Genomic DNA, 22,534 nt, shown 5'->3' with positions numbered 1-22,534 from the left:
GGGTGGCTCAGCTGGTTAAGCATCGGCCTTTGGCCCAGGTCATGATCCTTCGGTTCTTGGATCGAGCCCCACGTTGGGCTCCCTGCTCAGTGGGGGGCCTAATTCTCTCTACCCTCCCCGCTCATGCTCTCTCTTGCTATCTCTGTCTATCTCTGTCAAATAAATAAAAATCTTAAAAGAGACACCCGGGTGGCTCAGTTGGTTAAGCAGCTGCCTTTGGCTCAGGTCATGATCCCAGGGTCCTGGGATGGAGACTCACATCGGGCTCCCTGCTCAGCGGGAAGCCTGCTCCTCTGTCTCCCTCTGCTGCTGCTCTGCCTACTTGTGATCTCTCTCAATCTGTCAAATAAATAAAATATTAAAAAAAAAAAAATCTTTAAAAAAAGCCAATTGTTATCACTGAAAAGTTTTGGAAAATCCGTTTTTTACTTAAAGATACTATGTATGTTGGGCACCTGGGTGGCTCAGTCAGTTAAGCGACTGCCTTTGGCTCAGGTCATGATCCCAGGGTTCTGGGATCAAGCCCCGCATCGGGCTCTCTGCTCTGCAGGGAGCCTGCTTCCTCCTCTCCCTCTCTGACTGCCTCTCTGCCTACTTGTGATCTCCATCTGTCAAATAAATAAAATCTTAAAAAAAAAAATACTATTTATGTTAACATGTAATGGGCTTATTTTAAAACATGTATTTTTTAATGTTTTTGGCTTAATTTTTTTTTTTTTAAGTAGGTTCCACATCTAGCGTGGCGCCCAACACAGGGCTTGAACTCACGATCCTGAGATCAAGATCTGAGGTGAGGTCAAGAGTCGGATGCTCCACTGACTGAGCCACCCAGGCTCCCCATCTTGGACTTAATTTTTAATACCAAGAGATACTGACAGTGTAGCAATAGCTAGAACACTAACACAAGCTCTTTGGGATCCTCCATTTTTAAGAACGTAAACAGGTGACCTGAGACCAAAACGCTTAAAAAGCCACTGCCCTATAGGAAGCCAAGAAATAGCCCAGCAAAAGTCTGGTCTGAAAAGCAGCCTCAAAATATGTCAAATGCCTGAAAAGGCCAAAGTGATCTATCTGTATGGCTAATTGTCTGAAGAAAAACAAATCCTTGAGAAAACATCATCCACAGCCTCCATATTTGATTCTGGCATCCAATAAGCAGGTATACTGAGAGAACCAAAGAGAACAAAAAACCAAAGAGAACAAAAAACTAAGAGAGTAAACAAAAAAGAGAAATACACTTAGCACCTACATACTAAAAGTGACCAGAAACTTATAGATGTACAAGGAAAAAAAGAGATAGAAAAAATGAAGAATTTCAGAGAACACAGATAAGAAATAAGCAAAATGAGATCCTGGAACTGAAATTAAGAATTAGAAAATCAGGGGCACCTGGGTGGCTCAGTGGGTTAAGCCTCTGCCTTCGGCTCGGGTCATGGTCTCAGAGTCCTGGGATCGAGCCCCACATGGGGCTCTCTGCTCGGCGGGGAGCCCACTTCCCACCCCCCAACTGCCTCTCTGCCTACTGGTGATCTCTCTCTCTCTGTCAAATAAATAAATAAAATCTTTTTTAAAAAAAGGAATAAGAAAATCAGCTTAAACAGCAAAGAGAAGACTGGAACTGGGAGATGGATCAGTAGAAAATATGAAAATGAAGCAATTAGAGAAAAAAGGATGGAAAATGCAGAAAAGAGCGTAAGAATCATCTGACACAAAAGGTCTTAGGAGAAGAAAGAGAATGGGGCAGAGGTAGTGTTTAAAGAGACAGTGTCCAAGAGTTTCCCCAAAACTAGTGAAAAACATCAAGTGGGGGGAAACAATAACAATTTTTTAAAAAAATTTAGAATAATTTTTAAAGAGATGAGAAATTTATACCCATAAAGACCAGTAATCACATCAAATGTAAAATGGTCTCAATGTTGTAATCAAAAGACGAAAAATGTCAGTCTGGTTAAAAAATCCCAAATATGTGCTGCTTCCACAAAATAAACCTTAAGTAATAAGGACACAGAAAGGTTGAAAAGAGAAAGATGGAAAACATAAACTGTATGAAGATTAACCAAAAGAAAGCCAAGGTAGCTGAACTACTAACAGAAAAAAAAAAGGGGGGGGTTAGGGCAACTAGTACTACTTGAGAGAAAAAAGGAACGTTTTTTATGATGACAAAAGGATAAATCTAAGAGGAAGATACAATAATCCTAACCTGTATGCACCTAATAAATTAGTGCCTAAAAACATAAAGCAAAAACTCAGGAACGGGAAATCTACAATCGGCAATAGGAAAAAGCAGAACCTTCCCTCCACCACCACCCAACATTAGGAGATAGACAAGATTTGACCAACATGATTAACTAACGTGACCTGACAATGTAACACTGTACTCAACACGTGATAAATACACATTTTTCTCAAGTACACACAGAACTTTAACCAAAAGAGACCATGTAAGTGGGCATAAAGCAACGGTAGACAAATTTCAAAGGACCGAAATCATACAGTGTATGTTCTCTGACCATAGAAAGAAAAAGAGTATGTTGATTATGCTATATTTTGAGAAGGATTACATACATATGGATGTATTGGTGTGTGTATTTATACATATACATAAATTTGTATATGCACATCTAGATATAAAACTTCTGAAAAGATACACAAAAAATATGGTCTGCCTATATGCTTTTCAGTTTTATATTTTTTTGATTTTTGAACCACGGGTCTGGGTCAGTTCAAAAATCTCGATTAAAACCAATTAAAATCAGTTCACCAGGAATCAGGCCCACAGCAGTCGGCACGTCCTGCATGCTTACTGCGCGTGAAAGCGCTCTCCATGCACTGCCACTGTCCCCCGACGTTCCTACGTGAGAGTTCTGTGTCACAGCCTTAGCAAGAACTCAGGGGGGACAGTGGCTTTCCTAGGGCTGCACAGCTTGCACAAGGCCTGACAGGAAAGACCAGGGCCTCCTCTCGTCACCCCAGAGGAGGGCCATGCCCAGTGCTAACTGCAACAGTGCCTTGGGTGCCCCACTCACCACCACGGGCTGCCGGAAATACTCGTCCACCGCAGCACCTCGGAGGGCTGACAGGTCCACTCCATGGAAAGATGGCTGGTACCTGCAGAAAGCCCCCATGCCCCACAGCAAGGTCACCAGCGGCAGGAGAGGCAGGTGGGGCAGGCTGCCTTTTCTCCCAGCCGGCCCTCATCCAGCCCGAGTCTTTCAGGTCCTGCTGAGGATGAGGAGAAAGCGAGAAGCGGGCTGTCCCTGAGACGGCAGGACGCCCAGGTCACACTCACCAGAAGTTGGCCTTGGTGAACTGCTCCATGTAGAGCTGTTCATCCGTGAAGGGCGCGAGATGGACGTCACCAATGGTGGGGAACATGTTTCCTGGGGGTGGGGGCGGGGGTGCTGCTGTCAGCGCGGAGCGTCCCAGCCGGCCTGGCAGAGCTTCCAAATGGCCCCAAGATGCCCAGGCCGGGGACCGCCCAGCCTCTTTCTCATTCACCGGCGCGTTCGCACGACACAGAGGTCGTGAGCACCTTCTCTCCCTCCAGCCAAGATGAACACTTGACGCGCACAGACTCGTCACACTCGGCCGGCCGGGGAGGCAGCAAGGCCTGTCCTACTGCTCCACTACTAGGGCGGGGAGCTAGGAAGGCACCCGCCAAAGCCTCAGGGGCAAGCAAGCGGGGCCTGGGGCGCACAGCCAGGCCTCCGGGTCCCCGTGCCGTCCGCCAGGCGGGGTCTCGCGGGTGCCATCGTCCATGGACAGGCGCGCAGCCAGGGAAGGCGAGGCAAAGCTCTCCGGACAGAGTGAAGGTGAGGCCTTGGCTACACTGTCCGGCCCTCGGATGAGGCCAGAGGCTGGGTGGAGGGTTTTGTTGAACCCCAAGCTCTGGCATACAGGGTGGGCCACTGGGCTGCCCTGGTCTGCGACATGGCCTGAAAGGGGAAGAGGCGGGAGGGCAGGGTCCGCCCTCGGACTGATTTGGTGAACAGCCGATGAGCCAGCGGCAGCGAGCACCAGGGCTCAGGAGGCCCCACCAGCCTGGGTAACTCGGGCCCTGGGTCACCTGGTCTCCAGATGTGGGCCTCCCTCCCTGCTATGCAGGCGAGGGGGGCCCAGAGGCACGACTCTTCCTTCTCGTCCGGCTACAGGCTCAGCTGAAGCCACTGGGATGGGGGAGGGGCGCATGGGACTCGGGCTCGGAGGCTACACTCCAGGCCGTCTGGCAGGAGGACGCGGCTACCGCCCTGGGGCAGCGGGGCCAAGGGGGCCTGCTCTGATGGCACCTCAAGGTGTTCAGCTGGGGAGGGGATTCCCTTCAGCCCGCCACGGAGCATCCAGAGGTGGGACAAACCGTGTGTGCAGGCTGAGGGCGGGGGGCGGGGTGGGGGGTGCTGGCCCCGAGCCTCATCGTGGAAAGGCTGCCTGACGACCGCGTGAGCCGCCAGGGGCCACCAGAGCTGGAGCCCCATCAGTGCTGACATCCTCTAAGAGGAGCCCGCTCTGCTGGGGCGCCCCCACCCCAGCCAGCTCAGCTCAGGACACAAAGGGAGGAGAGTGGGTTCAGGATAACCCCCCACGTGGCCTGGCTTCCCGCTCAGAGGCGTGACACAGGCCACAGCTGCGGGAGGCGCTGCCCACGTCCTTCCCCCAGGGGCAGAGCCTGAGGCCAGGCCCTGCAGCCCAGATCCAAGGAGGCCTGAGGACCAAAGTGGTGCTTCCCCCAGAGAAGCACCCTGGTCCCCAAGGGGCCTGCCAGTCCTCCTGGCCACGGTCCTCCCAGGCTACACGCACGCATGTGCACACACACACACAACCTCCTACTTGTACAGAAATACTCGAAATACATACACAAACCCTGAACCATGCGCAGAAACGGGACATACCAGCCGATGTTCGTGGCGCCCACGCACAGACCCCCGGTGACCCAGGTAAGGAGATCTGAACTGCCAGTGACCCAGCCGCATGGAGAGGCAGGCACAGTGACACAGACAGGAGGCCACAGAGGGCACACGGACAGCTGCTCCCTGATACCCGGGAGCCCACAGCCCACCCTCAAACACATACGAACGCCCTCCTTCGTCTCCCCGGCTCAGAGGAGCTCGGGGGCCTGCCAAGCCAGGGTGAGGTCTGTGGTGCCGGGACAAAGACAGAAGGCGGCCTCCCCAGGAAGGCGGCCACTGTAGAACATCTCTGGACCTACCACAACCCCCATTCCCAGCCACACACGTCCCCACGACACCAGGGCACAGATTCCCCCGTCATCTGGGGTAGTCTCTGGGGACCTGGGGTGGGGGGTGCTCTGTACTCGGGTGGATGTCTGGCCCAGGACTCGTGAAGCCACAGCCAGCTGGGGTGAGGTGGGGTTCAGAGGTAAAGGCCTAGATGTCCCCGGCCCCCCAGGCCACCGACACAAGCTGGCAGTGACAGGAACCACAATCGGACCGACCAGGCAGCAGCCAGGGGCTCTGTGACGGGACCCCGGCCCGGCCACCGCCCACACCAGCAGGGACACTCACCCCCGGGCCGCAGGTACTTCTTGGCATGGAGGTAGCTCTCGAGCATGCGCTCGTTGAAGAGCATGTAGCCCATGGGCTCCGAGATGATGATGTCCACCTGCTCGGGGAGCGAGACTTCCTCCACCTTCCCGGGGATGACTACGATGCGCTCCGTGAGGTTGTTACTCTTCACCAAGACCTGTGGGCGGGGGGAGGGAGGGGTTCTAGAGGTGTCATGGGGACTCCTGCCCCCAGCCACACCATGGGTCGTCCCCAGACCCCTCCTCTGAGGGGACGGCTGTGCCCCACGCGTGGCCGCCAATCCCCTGCCTCCACGTTGGTGTCCTAACCATGGCCATCAGCAACCACGGCCCGTCGGGAGCTCACCGCGGCCCCAGCCCCGAGGTCACCTCTCCCCTTCGAGGACAAAAGCTGACAAGAGGAGACAGGACGAGCAGGCTTTGCTATAGTCACCAAAGCTAAACTTGGACGCACCCAACCTAATGATTCCAGTGCTAAGCACGTGTCTTACAGATGGGACCGCATAGCACAGAGGAGACACATGCGTCAGGATTTGGCGCAGGAGGTGTTTGTACTGCAAAGATCACAGAGTGGACCGAATGCTGATGGCGACAAACGGTGGTCCCCACTCCTTGCTCCCCCTACACCGCCCTCTGGGCCAAGAGGTGCTCTGAAGTCACTCACGACAGTGAGGAAGCTCGTCCTGTGGGGACACAGACCATCCCAGACAGGCCATCTGGGAGCAGAGTACCACGTGGGCTGGGCTGTGTCACAGGAGGACGCCCGCCAGCGTGCGGAACCCGGGACAGCTTGGGAGACCTTGCACACAGGTCTCTCCTGGGGGCTGGGGGTGCCAGGGGACCATCAGCCGTTTACCCTCTGCGGCTTTTAGCTTCTGAACCTTGCAAATGAAGGTTTCAGGGCTTGGAAAGGAGAAAATGAAACCCTGTTGCTTCCCACATTGCACAAATGTGGGGGGTGGGGCTCAGAGCGGGGCCATTTGCTGGGACAGTCCACCCCCTGAATCAGGAGGCTGTCCAGCCTCTGAAGACACCAGACAGGCCCAGACCCCGTCGTGGAGGACACACCACCTCAGGCCCAGCCCCTCCCTCCCTCAGCCAGTAGGTTCTAGACACGAGAGACCACACAGAAGCAGCGTCCCCGGGGGGCACGTGCCCTGGCAGGGCCGGCTTCCCCAGGCAGGGAGAGGTACAGAGCTCAAGGATGAGGACAGGCCGGGGTCACCGTGTGCTGCTGACCTCTGCGTGCTGGGCCATGGTGCTGGCCTCCACTGCGTAGATCTTCCTCGCTCCAGCTTGGGCGGCAAAAAATGAGAGGATCCCAGAGCCACAGCCAACGTCAAGAACAATCTGGAGGAGGAGGGGCAGGGAGAACACGGCCCCGGTGAAGCGGATGGTGATCGTGAGGGACGAGCCTGCCGGGGGTGCTTGCTCCGTCAGGGGCCCCGCTGCCAGGTGCACTCTGGGCCCCGCAGCCCTGGCTGGCCGCGCCCACGGCTGGTTTCTGAGAGCCACCTGGACACATGCAAGCCCCTCGTTTGGATCCGAGGGTGGCAGGTGGGGGTTTCTGAAGACTGTTAGTGTGTTCAGACCATGACACTCTCAGGCCAGATTCAGAAAGGAAAGGGTTTGAGCTGTGATCGGTCTACACAGCACTGCAGACACGCAGGCCTGGAGATCCTCTGGGAGCAAGCACTTACCAAGGACACCCCGAGTCCTGCCGTGGGACTGCTAAGGCTCGGGGCATACCAGCCAGGCCTACACATGGGGCAGGAAGGGGCGGCCCTTGACCCCTGACCCCGCAGGGCATCCCAGCAACGGGAGCGGTGCCCGGGGTAGGCTCCACTCAGCCCAAGCGCACATCTCTTGACTCGCTAGGCCAAGGGCTGTGGACCCCGCAGACGTGAAAAGGTGTCCCTCTGGGACCTCAGCAGCTCCAACAAGGAGGGAAGGAGCCCAGAGTGGGGGTGTCGTGGGGTCGGTGGCAGGATCTCTGGGCTGTATGCTGACGGCTCGGCTGGGGCAGGGAAGCTGCCCGGCACCCGCAAGGGTCACTTGGCCCCCAAGATGTGGACGCTTAGAAGATCCCAGGCTTGCGTGTGGCCAGCTGTCCTAACCCGGGACTGGACCGACTGCTCCCTTAGGGGCCGAATCAAGTCAGCATTTCTGGGGGCGCCGTGAATGAGCTTTCTGGAGCAGACCTGCTCTGCGGATAGCAGCAAGCCCAGCGGGGGCGCCCAGTCGGGGCGCTGGGACTGTCGGGGTCGGGGATCCAGAGATCTGCTCATGATCCTGAGCTCGAGAGTCACATATACGCACCACTGGCTGAGTCAGCGAGGCTCCCATCTTTCTTTCTAATCATGAGTATGTGCTACTTGGTAAGAGTAAAAAGATTTTTCTTTTTTTAAATGAGGTGGTTTTTTTTTAAAGATTTTATTTATTTATTCAAGAGAGGGAGAAAGCACGAGAAGTGGAGGGTCAGGGGGAGAAGGAGACTCCCTGCTGAGCAGGGAGCCCGATGTGGGACTCGATCCTGGGACTCCAGGATCATGACTTGAGCCGAAGGCAGGCACTTACCCAACTGAGCCACCCAGGGGCAATAGGGAATAGATTTCTAAAGCAACTAGGACAGTAACTAGATAAATTACAGTGTATCCACGTGACTTACTAGTATGTCCAAGGTGTAGCATTAGGTGGAGGAAAGTGTTTTACATGAAGAGCCTACAGAATAGATCTTGTTTTGTAAACTACTGAATTAATTAACTAATTCAAAAATGCAGGCGCTGATAGATGGGGCGGGGGGAATCCCTGACTGGTGGCAGAGGTGGGTTTGCAGGAAACTGACAGAGGCTTTTCCCTGCCTACATCACATACAACAGGTTACTTTTTTTTTTTTTTTTTTTTTTTACACAAAAAGTAGAGTTAGCTTTTGTAGTAAGAAAAAAAACTAAAGATCAAATCAACGAGCAAAGAAAAACATAACCAGGGCCGAGGACATAGCACCGTGGCACGAAGCTGGAGGGAAGGGGCACTTAGGACAGCGGAGGGAGGCCGGGCTCCGCCGGCGGGTGCCGGGCCCACTCACCTTGTCCTTGAAGTCTGTGTGGTTCTGCAGGATCGCTCGCTGGTACGTGCCCGTCCGCACGTAGTCCTGCATCATGTTCTGCTGCTGGGACAGGTAGCCATAGAACTGGAACAGAGACAGGCCAATGGCACAAGGCACGTGGTAGCGCGGATGGCCGAGGCCCCAGCAGGCCCTGTGACAGAGGAGGGCCCACTGGGGCACGAACCTCCCTCAGGAGGCTGCACCCCCTCCGCCGAGCCAGGCCCTGCTGGCAGCTGCTGGCCACTCCAGGGAAGGAAGCAGAAAGCCAGAGTGGCCCCCGGGAGGGACACCGCCACCCATCACCGCGGCCGAAGTAGGCAGCCGGGTGCTGCCTGGACCTGGACACCAAGCCAGGAGAAGTCAGAATTTGCCACGGGAGGGGTCCTGGGATGGGGGGGCGGCCTGCCCCATCTTAGGGTCCCCAACGAAGCAGAGTTGTCGATCAAAACAGAGCCCTAGAACTCAGGGCGCCAGACAGGTGAGGTGGTGCAGGGTCTCTCTGTGAGACAATGGGCGAGCGGGAGGCAGCGTGGCACCTGCGCCGGGCCACGGGCTTTGGCATCAGGCAGACCTGGCTTCCCGTGTTGGCTCTGTTGCATAATAGCTGTGTGACTTGGAGCAAGTCATTTAACCTCTCTGAGCCTCAGTTTTCTCATCTGTAAAATGGGGACAATAATAATACTTACCTCCTAGGGTTGTTGGGAGGATCAAATGCCTCTGTGTGTGTCAAAGAGCTTGGACCAGGGCCTGACCTACAGCACAGGGTCGGTGTGACCGTGCTCCTGTGACTCTGAGCGCTCGTGGTCCCGAGCTCCACCTGCACTCACATGCTTCTAGCAACCCTCCTAGGCAGACCCTGGCATCTCCGTCTCACAGATGAGGAAACTGAGGCCCCGCAAGTGAAGGACACCTGCCCAAGGTTACGTGCCCAGGGAGGGGCAGAGCCGGGATGAGAACCTGGGTAGGCCTGCCCTGCGCCGCGCGGCCTCCCAAGGCCACCCGGAAGTGACAGCCTGGCTGGGGGGGTGACAGGTACCCACCTGGAAATACTGTACGGCAGAGGACTCCTCGGTGCGCTCGCTGAACACCGACCGCTCCAGGGTGTGGCCCCGACAGGTTTTCAAGATGTTATAGAAGGAACAGAAATCTGGAAGGGGGAAGCCAGGTCACGCGTGGGCATCTCGGGGGGTGGTTTAAGTGCACACCCCAGCTCTTCCCTTTGAGCACTTGAGCCTGGTGACTGCTCTTTCCCAGTGTTGAGACTGAGGAAGGCGGCCAGCCCAACCTGCCCCTTGGCGGCTGCCACAAGAAGGCTGGCGTCCCACATGCTCTGTGCGGCCGGCAGGGATGAGCCGGGCTGAAGCCTCGGGAGGACACGCGCCCGCTGAGCCACGGTCAAGGCCTGCGGGTCTGCCCCAGCCAAATAACGGCGAGCGCACCCGGCGGTTCCCGGCGGGGTCTGTGTGGGGTGCAGCGGGGGGCGGGGGGGCGGAACCTCAACATAAAGGTAATTGCTGCCCTGGGACCGTACACTCAAAATGATCATGAGGGCCAAGTTCACCATGTGTCTTTGAACACAGCGTTTTCAAAGGAGAACAGCATCTGTAAGCCAAGCTTTTAAAAACTGCAGGCGCGCAGCCTGGGCAGATGAAGTCCTGGAGGCGGACAGCGGGGCGGCCGCACAGCGGTGGAAGCACACGGGAGGGCCCCGCACTCGGCCCCAGGAAGGGTGCAAATGGCACATTTTCGCTACCCATACTTTACCTCGATTTAAAAAACTGAGAGAATTAAAAGGGAAAAAAGTCAACTAAATATCCACAGAGCAGGACAAGACCAGCAGGACCTAGACTGCTTTAAAGGCGGACTCAGGCATGTCTGTGCAAGCAGGGGAATGGAGCCGGGGGGCTGCCTCTGTGGGGAGGGGGGTCAGTCACCTGGCTGCTTCCTCCACCCCGCTCCCCTGCCACCTCCTCCTCCGGTGGCACCAGGACAACTGGGGGGCTCCTGGGCATCGGTGGTGGTGACCAGGCTGGGCTGCCGCACCTTCATGTGCTCTCCAGCCCCAGGTGCCCCGTCACTCCACTGCTGACCCCTACGAGCCACCAGCAGTGGCATGGAGACCGCCAAGCCCTCCTCAGGAAGCCTGCGTCCACTAGCAGCCCCAAAAAGGTCTGCTTAGAACCCTCCCGTGGCTTCTCTGTGCGCTCAGAACAGGGCTCTGTGCCTCGGGACCATGTCTTGCCCCTCTCCTCCGCTTCTAGGAGGCCCAGGTCCCAGAAACCCCCCCAAGGGCTCCTCCATGAGCTCTCAGGGGCAGCCAGGTGGTTGGGGACAGGCCTCTTGAAAGAATGGCTGTATGAGCCGAGCCAAGAAGGGCCCAAAGGATTCAGCAAGGAGAGGTCTGGGGCGGAATGTTCCAGGCGGTGACAACGGACACTGATCTGCATGGGCATCATCTGTGAAGGCGACCCGGGACAGAGGGACGGGCCGCGGTTCCACCAGGCTCCAGGTCCCCCTCGGGCCAAGCGCCGGCAGGACGAAGGGCCACGTACCATTCGGCGTGGCGAACTGGATGAGGACGCTGTTGCAGCCCAGTGTGATGATGAAGGACTGCTTGCCCACGCGGCTGCACTCCGTCTCCCGGGACACCGAGCACTTGAACACACACACGTCCTCATCTGCGGGAGGAGAGAGGCGAGCATAAGCCAGCAGTTCCCAGGACCAGCCGAGTGAGGCTCCCCACCCTCCGAATTTGTGCAAGTTGTGTCCCTGCCCCCCAACCTCCCTCTCGTCACGGCCCCCCAGGATGCTTCGGGGGTACCCAACAGCCCACTCGGGGAGCGCCTGCCACATGGGCCCGCCCGCATGGCCCAGGCTGAGGAAGAGGGGATGGCCGGGGAAGGCGGGACAACACGTAGCCAATGGACAGGAGGGCTGTGCACGGAGGGACCAAGGCTGAGAGTAAGGTGAGAGGGGGCCAGGCACCATGGGCCCAAGCAGGACCTCCCAGCCTGGGGGCACCTCTGCCAGGACGTTCCCTCACGAGGCAGCTCCTGGGGCCCAGGCCCCGGGTCATCCGGTGGCACTGAGATGGGTCGCCTATAGGCCCCGCTGAGGGAGTCTTGTGGGAATGCACCAATTCTGCTCTGTTACATGGGGGGACAGTGGGCCTTCACCCCTCCTGAGCGAGGTGGCTGAGGGTCAAGAAAGAATTTCGGGGGGTGCCTCTGTTCCTTTACCTGACTCCTCTCTCTCTCGTTGTGATGTGGCGCCAGGACTATGAGCATGGCCACTGAAGCCAGACGGCCTGGGCCCCTGCCCCACCGGCACTGCTCCCTGTAGGACTTGGGCAGGTCACTCCGTCTCCCTGAGCCTTGGTTTTCTCATCCGTCAAATGGGGCTAATGATGGGGCAGGCGCTGGGCCCAGCGCACAGGGATCACGGCATCCATGAGCTGCCGCCGCCACCACTCCCTCTCCTTCATTCAACAAGTGCAGGACGCGCTGCCCCCAACCCCAGCCACATGGTGAAGCTTGGCAACACCAGAAACAGGACAGATCGATAAGCCACCGAGGTCCTGGTGGGGGGCGGCAGGACAGACATGCCATCTGTGTCGTCTGCTTGGCAAAAGCCTTTCCTCTGGTCCTCTCGTAATGGTTCCAGATCATGAAAACCTTTTCACAAGCTACAGAGGACGATGGGGGGCGGGGGATGTGAGGGTGCAGGTGTGACAACGTGAAATGACCCAGGCGTGACAACAGCATGTGGTTCTGGAGAATAATGCTCTCCTTCTTCCAAGAAGTGGGGAAGTACCAAGAGTGAACTCTCGTGATGTTGATAACATGCCTTTGCGCTCATCAAACAGACAACTACGAACTGTGCATACAGATGCCAGCGCCAGCACAAATGTGGCGGAATGTCCCAGGCCCTCCAGAAAGCCAAAACCACCTTGAGAAAGAACAAAGGTGCCCCTTAAGTTTTTGTTGTTGCTTTAGTAATCTCTACACCCATTGTGGAGCCTGAACTCACAACCCCGAGGTCAGGAGTCCCACCGTCCACCAACTGAGCCGGCCAGGCCCTCCTGACATTCAACAAGGGTGCCGGGAGCATTCGATGGGAAGAAAATCATCTTGAGAAGTGGTACATGGACAACTGGATGTTCACATGCGAGAGAATGAAACTGGACCCCTACCTCACACCACAACGAAAGCCTCACTCCACTAGATCAATAACCTAAACATTAGAGCTAAAAACTGTAAAACTTCTAGGACAAAACAGAGGAGTAAGTCTCCCTGAACTTGGATTTGGCAAAAGACTTCTAGAGGTGACATCAAAAGCAAAACTAGATCAACTGAACATCAGAACTGAAAAACTTCTTTGATCACGGGACACTATCAGGAAAGTGAAAACTAGGGCGTCTGGGCAGCCCAATCCGTAAAGCGTCTGCCTTAGGCTCAGGTCTCATGGTCCCAGGGTCCTAGGATTGAGTCCCACATCGGACTCCCAGCTCCACGGGGAGTCTGCTTCTCCCTCTGACCTTCTCCTCTCTCATGCTCTCTCTCACTGTCTCTCTCTCAAATAAATACATAAAATCTTTCAAAAAAAAATCTTTAAAAAGAGTAGTGAAGACTACCTACAGAATGGGAGAAACAATTTACAAATCATGCCTGATAAGGATAGTGTCCAGAATATATAAAGAATTTATTCAGCCCAAAGAGAAACAACACAATTTAAAAATAGGCAAAGGACCTGAACGGATGTTTCTCCAAATGAGATACAGGACTGGCTAACAAGCACATGAAAAGATGCTCAAACCATGAGTTATTGGGGACACAGAAATCAAACCACAAGGAGACATCACTTCACACCCACTAGGATGGCTATAATTTAAAACAAGTAGGGGAAAATTACAAGTCTTGGCAAGGACATGAAAACTAGAACCCTCGCACCCTGTGAGGGACGTGGGAATGTGAAATGGCACAGCCGCTGTGGAAGAGAAGCTAGTGGTTCTTCAAACAATTAAACATAAAATTACCATTTGACTCAGCCACCCCACTCCTGGGTACGTACGCAAAAGTACGCAAAAGGATGAGAGAAGCAGCCAAAGGAGCATCCGTATACAAATATTCCAAGTATCACTATTCACAAGAACCAGAAAGTCGCAACAGCTTGGATGTCCGTCACCTGCAGGACGGACACACAGAATATGGCAGACCCACGCACTGAGGTGTTATGCTCCCATAAAAAGAAATGAAGTCCCAGGGTGCCTGGTGGGCTCAGTCAGGAGACAGAGCAGCTCTTTGATCCTGGGGTCAAGGGTTTGAGCCCCATGCTGAGTGCAGAAATTACTAAAAGAATAAATAAGTTGGGGCACCTGCGTGGCTCAGTGGGTTGAGCCTCTGCCTTCGGCTCAGGTCATGATCTCAGGGTCCTGGGATCGAGCCCCGTGTCGGGCTCTCTGCTCAGCAGGGAGCCTGCTTCCCCCCTCTCTCTCTGCCTGTCTCTCTGCCTACTTGTGATCTCTGTCTGTCAAATAAATAAATAAAATCTTTAAATAAAGAAGTAAACTTTAAATAATCTTTAAATAAATAAAATATAAAAATAAATAAAATAAAATAAAAGTATTTAATCTTTAAATAAATAAAGAAGTAAACTTAAAACCCAAAAAACAAAACTGAAATCCTGACACGGGCTACAACACGGATGAACCTCAGAGGTATCATGGTGATTGAAAGAAGCCAGACACAAAAGGCCACATACATGTGATTCCATTTATATGAAACATCCAGAATCTGCTAATCCGCAGAGACAGAAAGCAAACTGGTGGCTGTCAGGGGCTGGGAGGAGGGAGAATGGGGAGGGACTTCTTAATGGATCAAGGTTTCCCTCTGGGGTGATGAACACGTTCTGGAACCAGACAAGGGTGGTGGTCACCCAATACTGTGTATCTACTAAATGCCCCTGAAAGGTACACTTTAAAGTGATTTGTTTTTATGTTATGTGAATTTTATCTCCATAGAAAAAGAAAAGTGCTCCCAGCGCATGAATGCAGATATGAAGGGCCTCTGGTGTTCATGGCTCCCGAGCTCATCCCTCCTGTAGTCTGAGCACCAGACCTGGGCCCAGCCCGCCTCACCCCTCCGGAGCCAGGTGTCCCGTCCTGGGAGGAAGGCGCGGCCAGCCCCCTGACCACCGTCCCCCGTGGCTCCCCACGGCTCCCCCGTGCAGCCGGAAGCGGGTCCCAGGAAGGGACCCTGGCATGGTGCTGCCCTCCACGGCCCTCCTGGGGCGGGAGATAAAGCCAATCTGTCGGCGGCGCCAGGGGAACAGCAAGCGGAGGAGGAGGGCCTGTTTCCCACGCAGCCTGGCAACCCGACCGGTTGCCCGAGGCGCCCCCTGCGAGCTGGCGCCGGGCGAGCCACCACGAGGACCTGTGGCCAAGGGGAGCTTGGCCGTGTCCAGGGAAGCCAGTGACCTGACCTGTCCCACCGTGGCAGAGGCAACCGTGAGAGCCATGGCCACGCCACCCCACAGACAAGTCCCGGGAACACAGGAAGGGCTCGGTAACTATTCGATAAACCAAAGGAAAAAAAAAAAGGCTGAACCATGATCTTCCATTTATTTATTTAAGACTTTGTTTATTTAGGGGCGCCTGGGTGGCTCAGTCGGTAAAGCATCTGCCTTGGCTCAGGTCATGATCCCAGGGTCTGGGGATCGAGCCCTGCATCAGGCTCCTTGCTCGGTGGGGAGCCTGCTTCTCCCTCTCCTCTGCTTGTGTTCCCTCTCTCGCTATCTCTCTGTCAAATAAATAAATAAAATCTTTTTAAAATTTAAATTTATTTAAAATTTATTAATTCTTAAAATTTTATTTTATGTTAATTGATACTAAAATAATTTTACTTATTTAAAATGTATTAATTTTTATTTTAAAAAAATTAAAAAATTTTTAAGATTTTTTTATTTGACAGAGAGAGTGCACAAGTGGGCGGACTGGTAGGCAGAGGGAGTGGGAGAAGCAGGCTCCCCACCGAGCAGGGAGCCGGATACAGAACTCGATCCCAGGACCCTGGGATCATGACCTAAGCCAAAGGCAGATGCTTAACCGACTGAGCCACCCAGGCGCCCCTTCTTCCATGAATTTAAAAGACTCAGAAATCGAAGCTCTTGGAAGGCCCTGCGTGACCCATCCCCCTCATTCCTCACCCTCCAGTCTCACCGTAGGCCAGCTCCTAGCCTTGGCACAAGCCTTTTCCCCTTTGCCTACTCTGCCGTCTCACTAGGATGGGCCCTCGGGACAGGAGTGGGGTGGCGCTCTGTCTACCCCTGCCAGAGGACAGCCCACAAGGGGCTTCTGCTCATTCACTGCCCAGGGTCCCCCAGGCCCAGATGAGCAGAGCTAGCACGCACACCCCATCTTCTGGCCAGTTCCCTGGGACAGGATGGGGGGGCATCCTGGGAGACAGCGTCTCCCCCCAGGGAAGAGGTCTAGGGCCTGGACCCAGAAGTGGCAATTAGGTACGCACTCCCCCCCACCACACACACATGCGCACACACACACAGGAGTGCCTCTGTTGGCCAGGAAACCTCCTGGTAGCTCAAAGGCTGGCACTTTCCGCTCTAGTCGCCCCTTTATCCAGCCATCACTGGGTGAGCCATGGAAGGAGGCAGGAGTGACTCTGTGCCCCGCCTCCAAAAACCCAATGAGAAAACCGATCTGCCCTTGTCACATAGGCAGGGGCAGCGTACTGAGGGGCTGGGAACACAGGGCCCAGAGCGGTGGGGGACAGGGAGAGGGAGAGGGCTTTAAAGGCTGCTATGATGATTTTGGTGGGGGTAACCGCAGGGAGAGCTGTTGGCCACGAGGCTGTGCTGGGTTCCTGGTGATCGAGGTCAGCGGAGCTGGGGTTTCTGCCCTGCAGTAATACGATCGGGCAGCAGAGCTCAGGAGGGGCCCCCTCCCAGGCTGGCTTCTCTGGAGAGGCTCTCCACCCAAAGCAGGTTCTGAACAGAGGAGTACGCGGGGAACACACATGGACTCAGGAGGAGTCATCGTGCCACAGACGTGTCCAGCCTGCTCTTGGCCCCAGCCTGGCACCTCGGGTCAGCCTCCCACCTGCTCTGCTGCAGGGCATCCCACTGGGGCTCCGATGCCAGGGGACTGGGGACCAGAACCCCCAGGGACAAACACAGGGCCAGCATGCTCATGGTGTGCTGATGGGAATCCCAGGGTAGGAGAAACTTCCTGCACCTTGCTCCCCAAGAAGGCAGGCCCCTGTAGCTCTGAGCGGCCCCAGGGAGCCAGGCCCAGCACCCGCCCACCCCTCACTGAGACTGGGATAGGGCTGGCATCCCACGCTGCACCAACACTCTCCAGGGGCCACACTCTGTCCTGTCTTTACCCCTCAGAGCACCTCTGTATCTATCTACTGCTCCACTTATCCGTCAGGAAACAGGGCTAAGACAAGTAAAGAGTCTCTCTCAAGGTCATACAGCATATGCGTGGCCGAGCTGACCGGCACCAGGGTCTGCGCTCCTAACCAAGGCGCTGCACAACACGCCTGTGCTTCCTGGGGTAGGTGTCAGCCAGCTTTCCCTGTAAAGGAGCAGGGAGTAAATATTTGGGGTTGGCAGGACGCAGAGTCCCTGCTACTAGGACTCACCTCTACGCAGACCATACGCAAGCAAGCACCGCCATGTGCCGACACGACTTTTGGACAAAGCCAGCAGTGCATCTAGAACCCCAGCTGCGGAGAGGCTGGGCGCTGAGCCCTTTCTGCCCACTTCCTTGCTGGCTCAATGGCCATCGAGAAGTGGAGTTACCCTCCCCATCCCAGAAGAGGTGAGGACAGCCGGGGGGGTGGTGACGAGAACCTGCAAGTAACAGGCACTGCTGTCGGGGCACAGGGGCCCCGAGGGAGCCTAGAGACGACACCTGACCGAGGCTGGGATGAGGTGTGGGAACGAATTCTCCAGCAAGAGGAAAAAAGGCACATGGGAAGGCAGGGAGAAAAGGAGGCTGGCATGTTGTGATTTATACTGAACAGACACCTGGCACAGAGCTCCCAGGACTCTGGGAGTGCCTGAGCTGATAAGAACAATAAAGGGGTCTCCTGTGAGTCTGTCAAAGCCCCCCCTGGACCACTTGAGTCTATGTTAATGAGGCGACTCTCTAAAAGCCCCTAAGGATGGAGGCTGGTTGCCAGGGGGACCAACTGAGTAATTAGAGGGCTGGAACTTTCAGTCCCCCTCCTAGGCGTCCAATGGCTAAGGACTTATCAATCATTCCTGCGTATAAAGTCTCCATCAAGATAAAACCCAAAGGACAGGGCTCAGAGAGTTTCCCGGCTGGTGAGCACGAATTGGCGCTGGGAGAGGGGCGCCCCTTCCCCACACCCTGCCCTATGCCCCTCTTCCCTCTGGCTGCTCCCGAGTTCTATCCTTTTAACGTTAACCACCGATCTAGGAAGGGACAGTTTCTGTGCTCTGTGAGCCGTTCCAGCAAATGCACTGAGCCTGAGGACGGGCCTGGGAACCTCAGATCGGCAGCCGGGTGGGGAGGAGCTCAGGGGCCATCCTGGACAAGGGTGGGGGCGGAGGGCGACAGTCTGGTGGGCCCGAGCTCTTACCCTGGGGGGTCTGACACCATCTCCGGACAGGCGGGCGGTGTCAGAATGGAGCAGACTGTGGGCCACGCAGCTGGTGTGGGGAGGCCCCCACCCACACAGCGATCAGAAGCGGGCAGTGTCAGTACTCAGAGTAGGGGAGACACCCAGGAGGCCGCTTCTCCTCAGAGGACCCCAGTTGGCAGAAGGAGGGGCCCAAGACAGCCTGGCTGTGGCCAGGGAGCCTGCTGGGCTAGACTCCCAGGCTGGATGGGCAGATCTGGGTCTCAAGAGGCTGGGGAGTCCAGCCGCTCCCACAGCCGTGGGGGGCACCTGGAGTGACTGAGTGCTGAGCCGGCCTTGGGGACAAGGGCTGGAGGAGCTGCGGGCCAGGCAAGAGATGAGGGAAGCTGGGAAGCGAGCAGCTCTTGGGGCAGGGGGACGAGCTGCCTGCTCCCTAACCATCACAGAACCAACCTGGACACCCCCTTCTCGATGGCTCCCTGGGCAGCAGAAGCTGGGGGACCATGCCGCACAGGGGCCTCCCCGGCCCTAGGCTTAAGGGAAATGCCTTGCTCAGCACCTCAGCCCTGGGCCAACCCCAAGGCCTGGCCCCCAGGAGGGCCTCGAACAAGCTGGCTGATTCAGGGAGCAGCAGACACACGGGCGCCTGTCTCAGGGGCACTGACCAGATGGTCCCAGAAAACACATGCCGGGCCTCCATCACCTCCTGGTCACATCTAACGTGGCCAATCTGCTGCGGCTGTTCTCCTGCTTAGACCTCTCCATGGTTTCCCAGAGCCTTCTGGAACAAGCACAAACTCCTCACGGAGCTCACGAGCCCCTCCTCCACGTCCCCCATCGAGCCACACTGGCCTTCCCCACCCCCAGACCATGGGCAGGACTTCTTTCTGGCCTCCACGGCTCCCAAGATCCAGAACACCCTTGCTCTCTTCCCCCATGTTGCTGTTACCTCCTCCTTGAGGTCCTCCAGCACCTCTCAGACAAGCGGCCGGTCACACATCAAATCTTTATTTAACGCCCTCCCCCCACCCCCCGCTGCCCAACTGATAACCCAGAGAAGCACAGGCCCAGAGGTCCGCACGTGGCTGCCATGGCGCCCAGACCCAGGGGCACTTGGGGGGTGCTGACCTACCTGGTGGCCCTGGGGCATGGAGTCTGGGAGGCCAGGCCCCTTCCCTAAGTGCAGGGGGCAGACGGCGTGGAGATCCCAGTGCCCAGGCCCTGGTGGCACGCGTGGCCTCAGGAAGGTCACTTAAGCACTGGAAGACGCTGGGCACTGGGCACCCACACAGTAAACTTCCTGCCCACACTGCCCTCCTCTGCTTCCCCCTGCCTCTGGAACAAGCAGTGATGGGACACACAGAGGGTCACTGGGTCCTTCAGGCTGGTCAGACCTGGGTCAGAGGGACCCAGTGGAACAAGGACAAAGGTCTGGAGTTATACTCTCCCCCCGTGGAACCTTCCATCTTCACGCAAGACGAGGGAGGCTGTGGCATGGAGAACAGAGGCAGAGGACAAGACGGGCAAGCCGTCACCAGCTCAGGGGGAAACGGGCCACATTCCAAGTCCCTGCCTCTCTAGCGGGGAAACTATCACAGCCATCAAACGAGGACTAATTAAAGCTATTTATCTTGGCAGACTTGGGGCACGGGGGGTGGGAGGGGGGAGAACTGCTTGTCCAAACGTGAGGCCTCTCGCTAGATCACCTCCTGCCACCACACACAAGACAGGCCATGCACCTTGCAGGGGAAACCATCCCACCGTAAAGAGGGGTAGGTGAAAAGGAGGGCGAGGTGCAGAAAAGTCAAGGTGCTTTCCTCAGCCTACCCTGCTTGGGGCCATCAGCTCCCGTGGGGCCCGGGACCCCCAGCCTTCAAGCACCCCCGGGTGCCAGCGGAAGGCCAATGGCCCAGCATGGAGAAGAGAGGGTAAGAGGGACCAGGAGGAACTCAGGGAGGGGGGCTCTGATACACGTGCACGTGGGATACAGGCAGATCACAGCCTGCCTTGGGGAGTAGGCGACACCCCCGCTGAGGCAGGCGCTGGGTGATGCAGGGCTCACCTTCCTGGAAGGGCCCCCATCTCCCAGAGGCGCCCCGTGCCTGGCGGCAGGAACCGAGTTTCCAAACTGTGGGCACCAGAAGCTTCCCCCCGCCCCGTCCCTGTGTGGTGTGGCATCCACGTGGCCAGGCGAGGAAGGAGGTCACTCTCGGCTCAACGAATGACTCATTGAACACGACACAAAAAAACTAATGATGTACTCTTTGCTGGCTAATTGAACAGAATAAGTAAGTAAGTAAATAAATAAGTAAATTGCAATGGATCAAAATGAAAAGAAATGATGGGGATCAAGGAAGACCAGGGTTCGGGGCCAAACCTGCTACTCTCCGGCTGTGTGACTGTGGCCCTTCGTTCCTCATCTTCAAATGGTGATAGTGACGCAGTCCCCGGGGGGACAGGACATGACCGGTGCAGAACCCTGACTGCCTTCACTCTCGACCTCAGGGGCCTCATCCGGGAAGGGGGGCTCACAAGTGGATAAGGCGCCCTCCCTGCTGCCCCGCTTCCATGAGAAGATGTGGGGGACAGCACGGCACCAAGTACATAGCAGCCGGAGCGGCCACTCCACGCTTCAGCAGACCCGCGCCAGTCTCAGAAGAGAACCCGACCCCGGGAAGCCTAAGCCGGCCTGGCCTCCCTCTCGGCCAAGTAACCTAAGCCCCATCCTCCCCGGTGCTGTCCCAGGAGACGCTCCACACAGCTGACGGCCCCGGGGTGTCTGAGGACCAGGAGGTCACCCTGGGCGCCTCTGGCCTGGCCCGGCCGCGGGGGTGGAGCGGGGGAACGGACTGCCTCCCACATCTCCTCCCAGGGCATCTGTCAGGGCCTCCCCACCCAGAACCCCCCCGCCAGCCCTTTGGGGGCCTTATCCTGGAATTCCACTTGCCAGTGTCTGCGAAGATAAACCCAGACCCGGGGACTGTCCAAAGCAGCTGAAAACCAAACTGCACTGAACGGGGGAAGGAAGGTGCAGCCAGTAGCAAGCCGGGGCGGGGCGGGGCGTGAGGGCTGGCAAACATCCAGGTGCCACGGGTAGAAGACGGGGGGTGGGTCGGACAAGCACACACACTGCAGGTCTGGGGGCTTTTCTGGAAAGAAACACCGACAGAATGGCTTTGTGGCTGCCTCTGGAAGGCCGACGGCCTTGGCACCATGCCCCTTTCCTCTCCCGTGGCTTAACCACACAGAACTTCGGGCACAGTGGGTTCCCAGGGAGAGACTGCTGCGGGAAAATCCAGGCAGGACGGTCACACTGGAAAACAACAGGTGATGTGGGGCACGGCCCAGGCCAGGAGGGAGGAAGAGGACTTTCCAGGTTCTACCCTCCTGAGCGGTTTGAGTTCTACCCTGTGCACAAGAGATAACCAGACAAACGGCAACCGTGACGGCAGGTGAGGTCTGGCACCCACTCAAGGCGTCCGGGGTGTCCCGAAGTGAGCAAGTGTGACCACGTACCTCCCTCAACCTGCTAGAGGGCCAGGGGTGGGGGGGAAGGGCCTGTGACTGGAGGGTCCCTCTAAGGTAGGCGGCGGGACAGCATGGACTTCTCAGAGATGGCTCTCGGCTGGAGCAGAGTAGCACCCACACCCCTCCCAGTGTGACGGGAGGAGGGGCAGTGACCCCACAGCAGGGCCTGCATTCCAAGCAGCTGTCACACAGGGAAGCCCTTCTCCACACATCAGGAAGGCCACACAGTGAGGCACATTTCCCAGAACTCCAGCTCGCATCAGAACCAGGTCAGAATCTGGGCTCTGCTACCCAGAGCCTCCTCCTCCCCACCAGCCCCAGGCGAGAGGCGAGTTCCCACGGCTCCCTACTGTCCCGGGGACTTATACCCACTTCGTATCCAGCCATACCCGTGGGTACACAGTAGATGTTACTGGCCCAAAACACCCACCGTGGCTGCCATGTCCCCAAGGCTTTCTGACCCAAGGCAGAGAGTGGAGCCCCAGACAGAATTCTGGCCTTATCCCCCCAAGTCCCCATCCGGCCACTGGACCAGCTCGACTAAGCGCTCCTCCGGGACACGGGAGCAGCCATCTGGCCAAGGCAGAGCGGGGGCCAGTTTCACCCGGTGCTTGGGAAGGTCTTGGCCTCGCAAGCTCCCAGACGGGTCTAAATTTAGGCCCCTTCTAAAGGGGCCCCAAGTGAATGGAAAGCACCTCCTTCCCCATTACCTCCCTGGGAGGAGACCAGATAGGG

General features: G+C 56.5%; 1 protein-coding gene across 3 annotated transcripts in view; it reads right to left on the bottom strand.

Moving 5' to 3' along the window:
- Nucleotides 1-22,534, bottom strand: part of CARM1 (coactivator associated arginine methyltransferase 1) — a 40,779-nt gene that overhangs the window by 4,686 nt on the left and 13,559 nt on the right. For all 3 annotated transcript variants that reach the window (XM_032884023.1, XM_032884024.1, XM_032884025.1), the window contains exons 2-8: nt 11,198-11,323; nt 9,686-9,792; nt 8,625-8,729; nt 6,779-6,889; nt 5,520-5,697; nt 3,290-3,380; nt 3,027-3,108 (exon numbers count right to left, since the gene is read on the bottom strand). In XM_032884023.1, coding sequence (XP_032739914.1) covers nt 3,027-3,108; nt 3,290-3,380; nt 5,520-5,697; nt 6,779-6,889; nt 8,625-8,729; nt 9,686-9,792; nt 11,198-11,323 — 800 coding nt within the window. The remainder of the gene's footprint in view (nt 1-3,026; nt 3,109-3,289; nt 3,381-5,519; nt 5,698-6,778; nt 6,890-8,624; nt 8,730-9,685; nt 9,793-11,197; nt 11,324-22,534) is intronic.

This window comes from Lontra canadensis, unplaced genomic scaffold (genome assembly GCF_010015895.1).
Source record: "Lontra canadensis isolate GAN:19392208 unplaced genomic scaffold, GSC_riverotter_1.0 scaffold88, whole genome shotgun sequence".
Taxonomy (NCBI): domain Eukaryota; kingdom Metazoa; phylum Chordata; class Mammalia; order Carnivora; family Mustelidae; genus Lontra; species Lontra canadensis.
The sequence above is the reverse complement of the archived record's forward strand: the minus strand, read 5'-3'. Positions and strand labels throughout refer to the sequence as shown.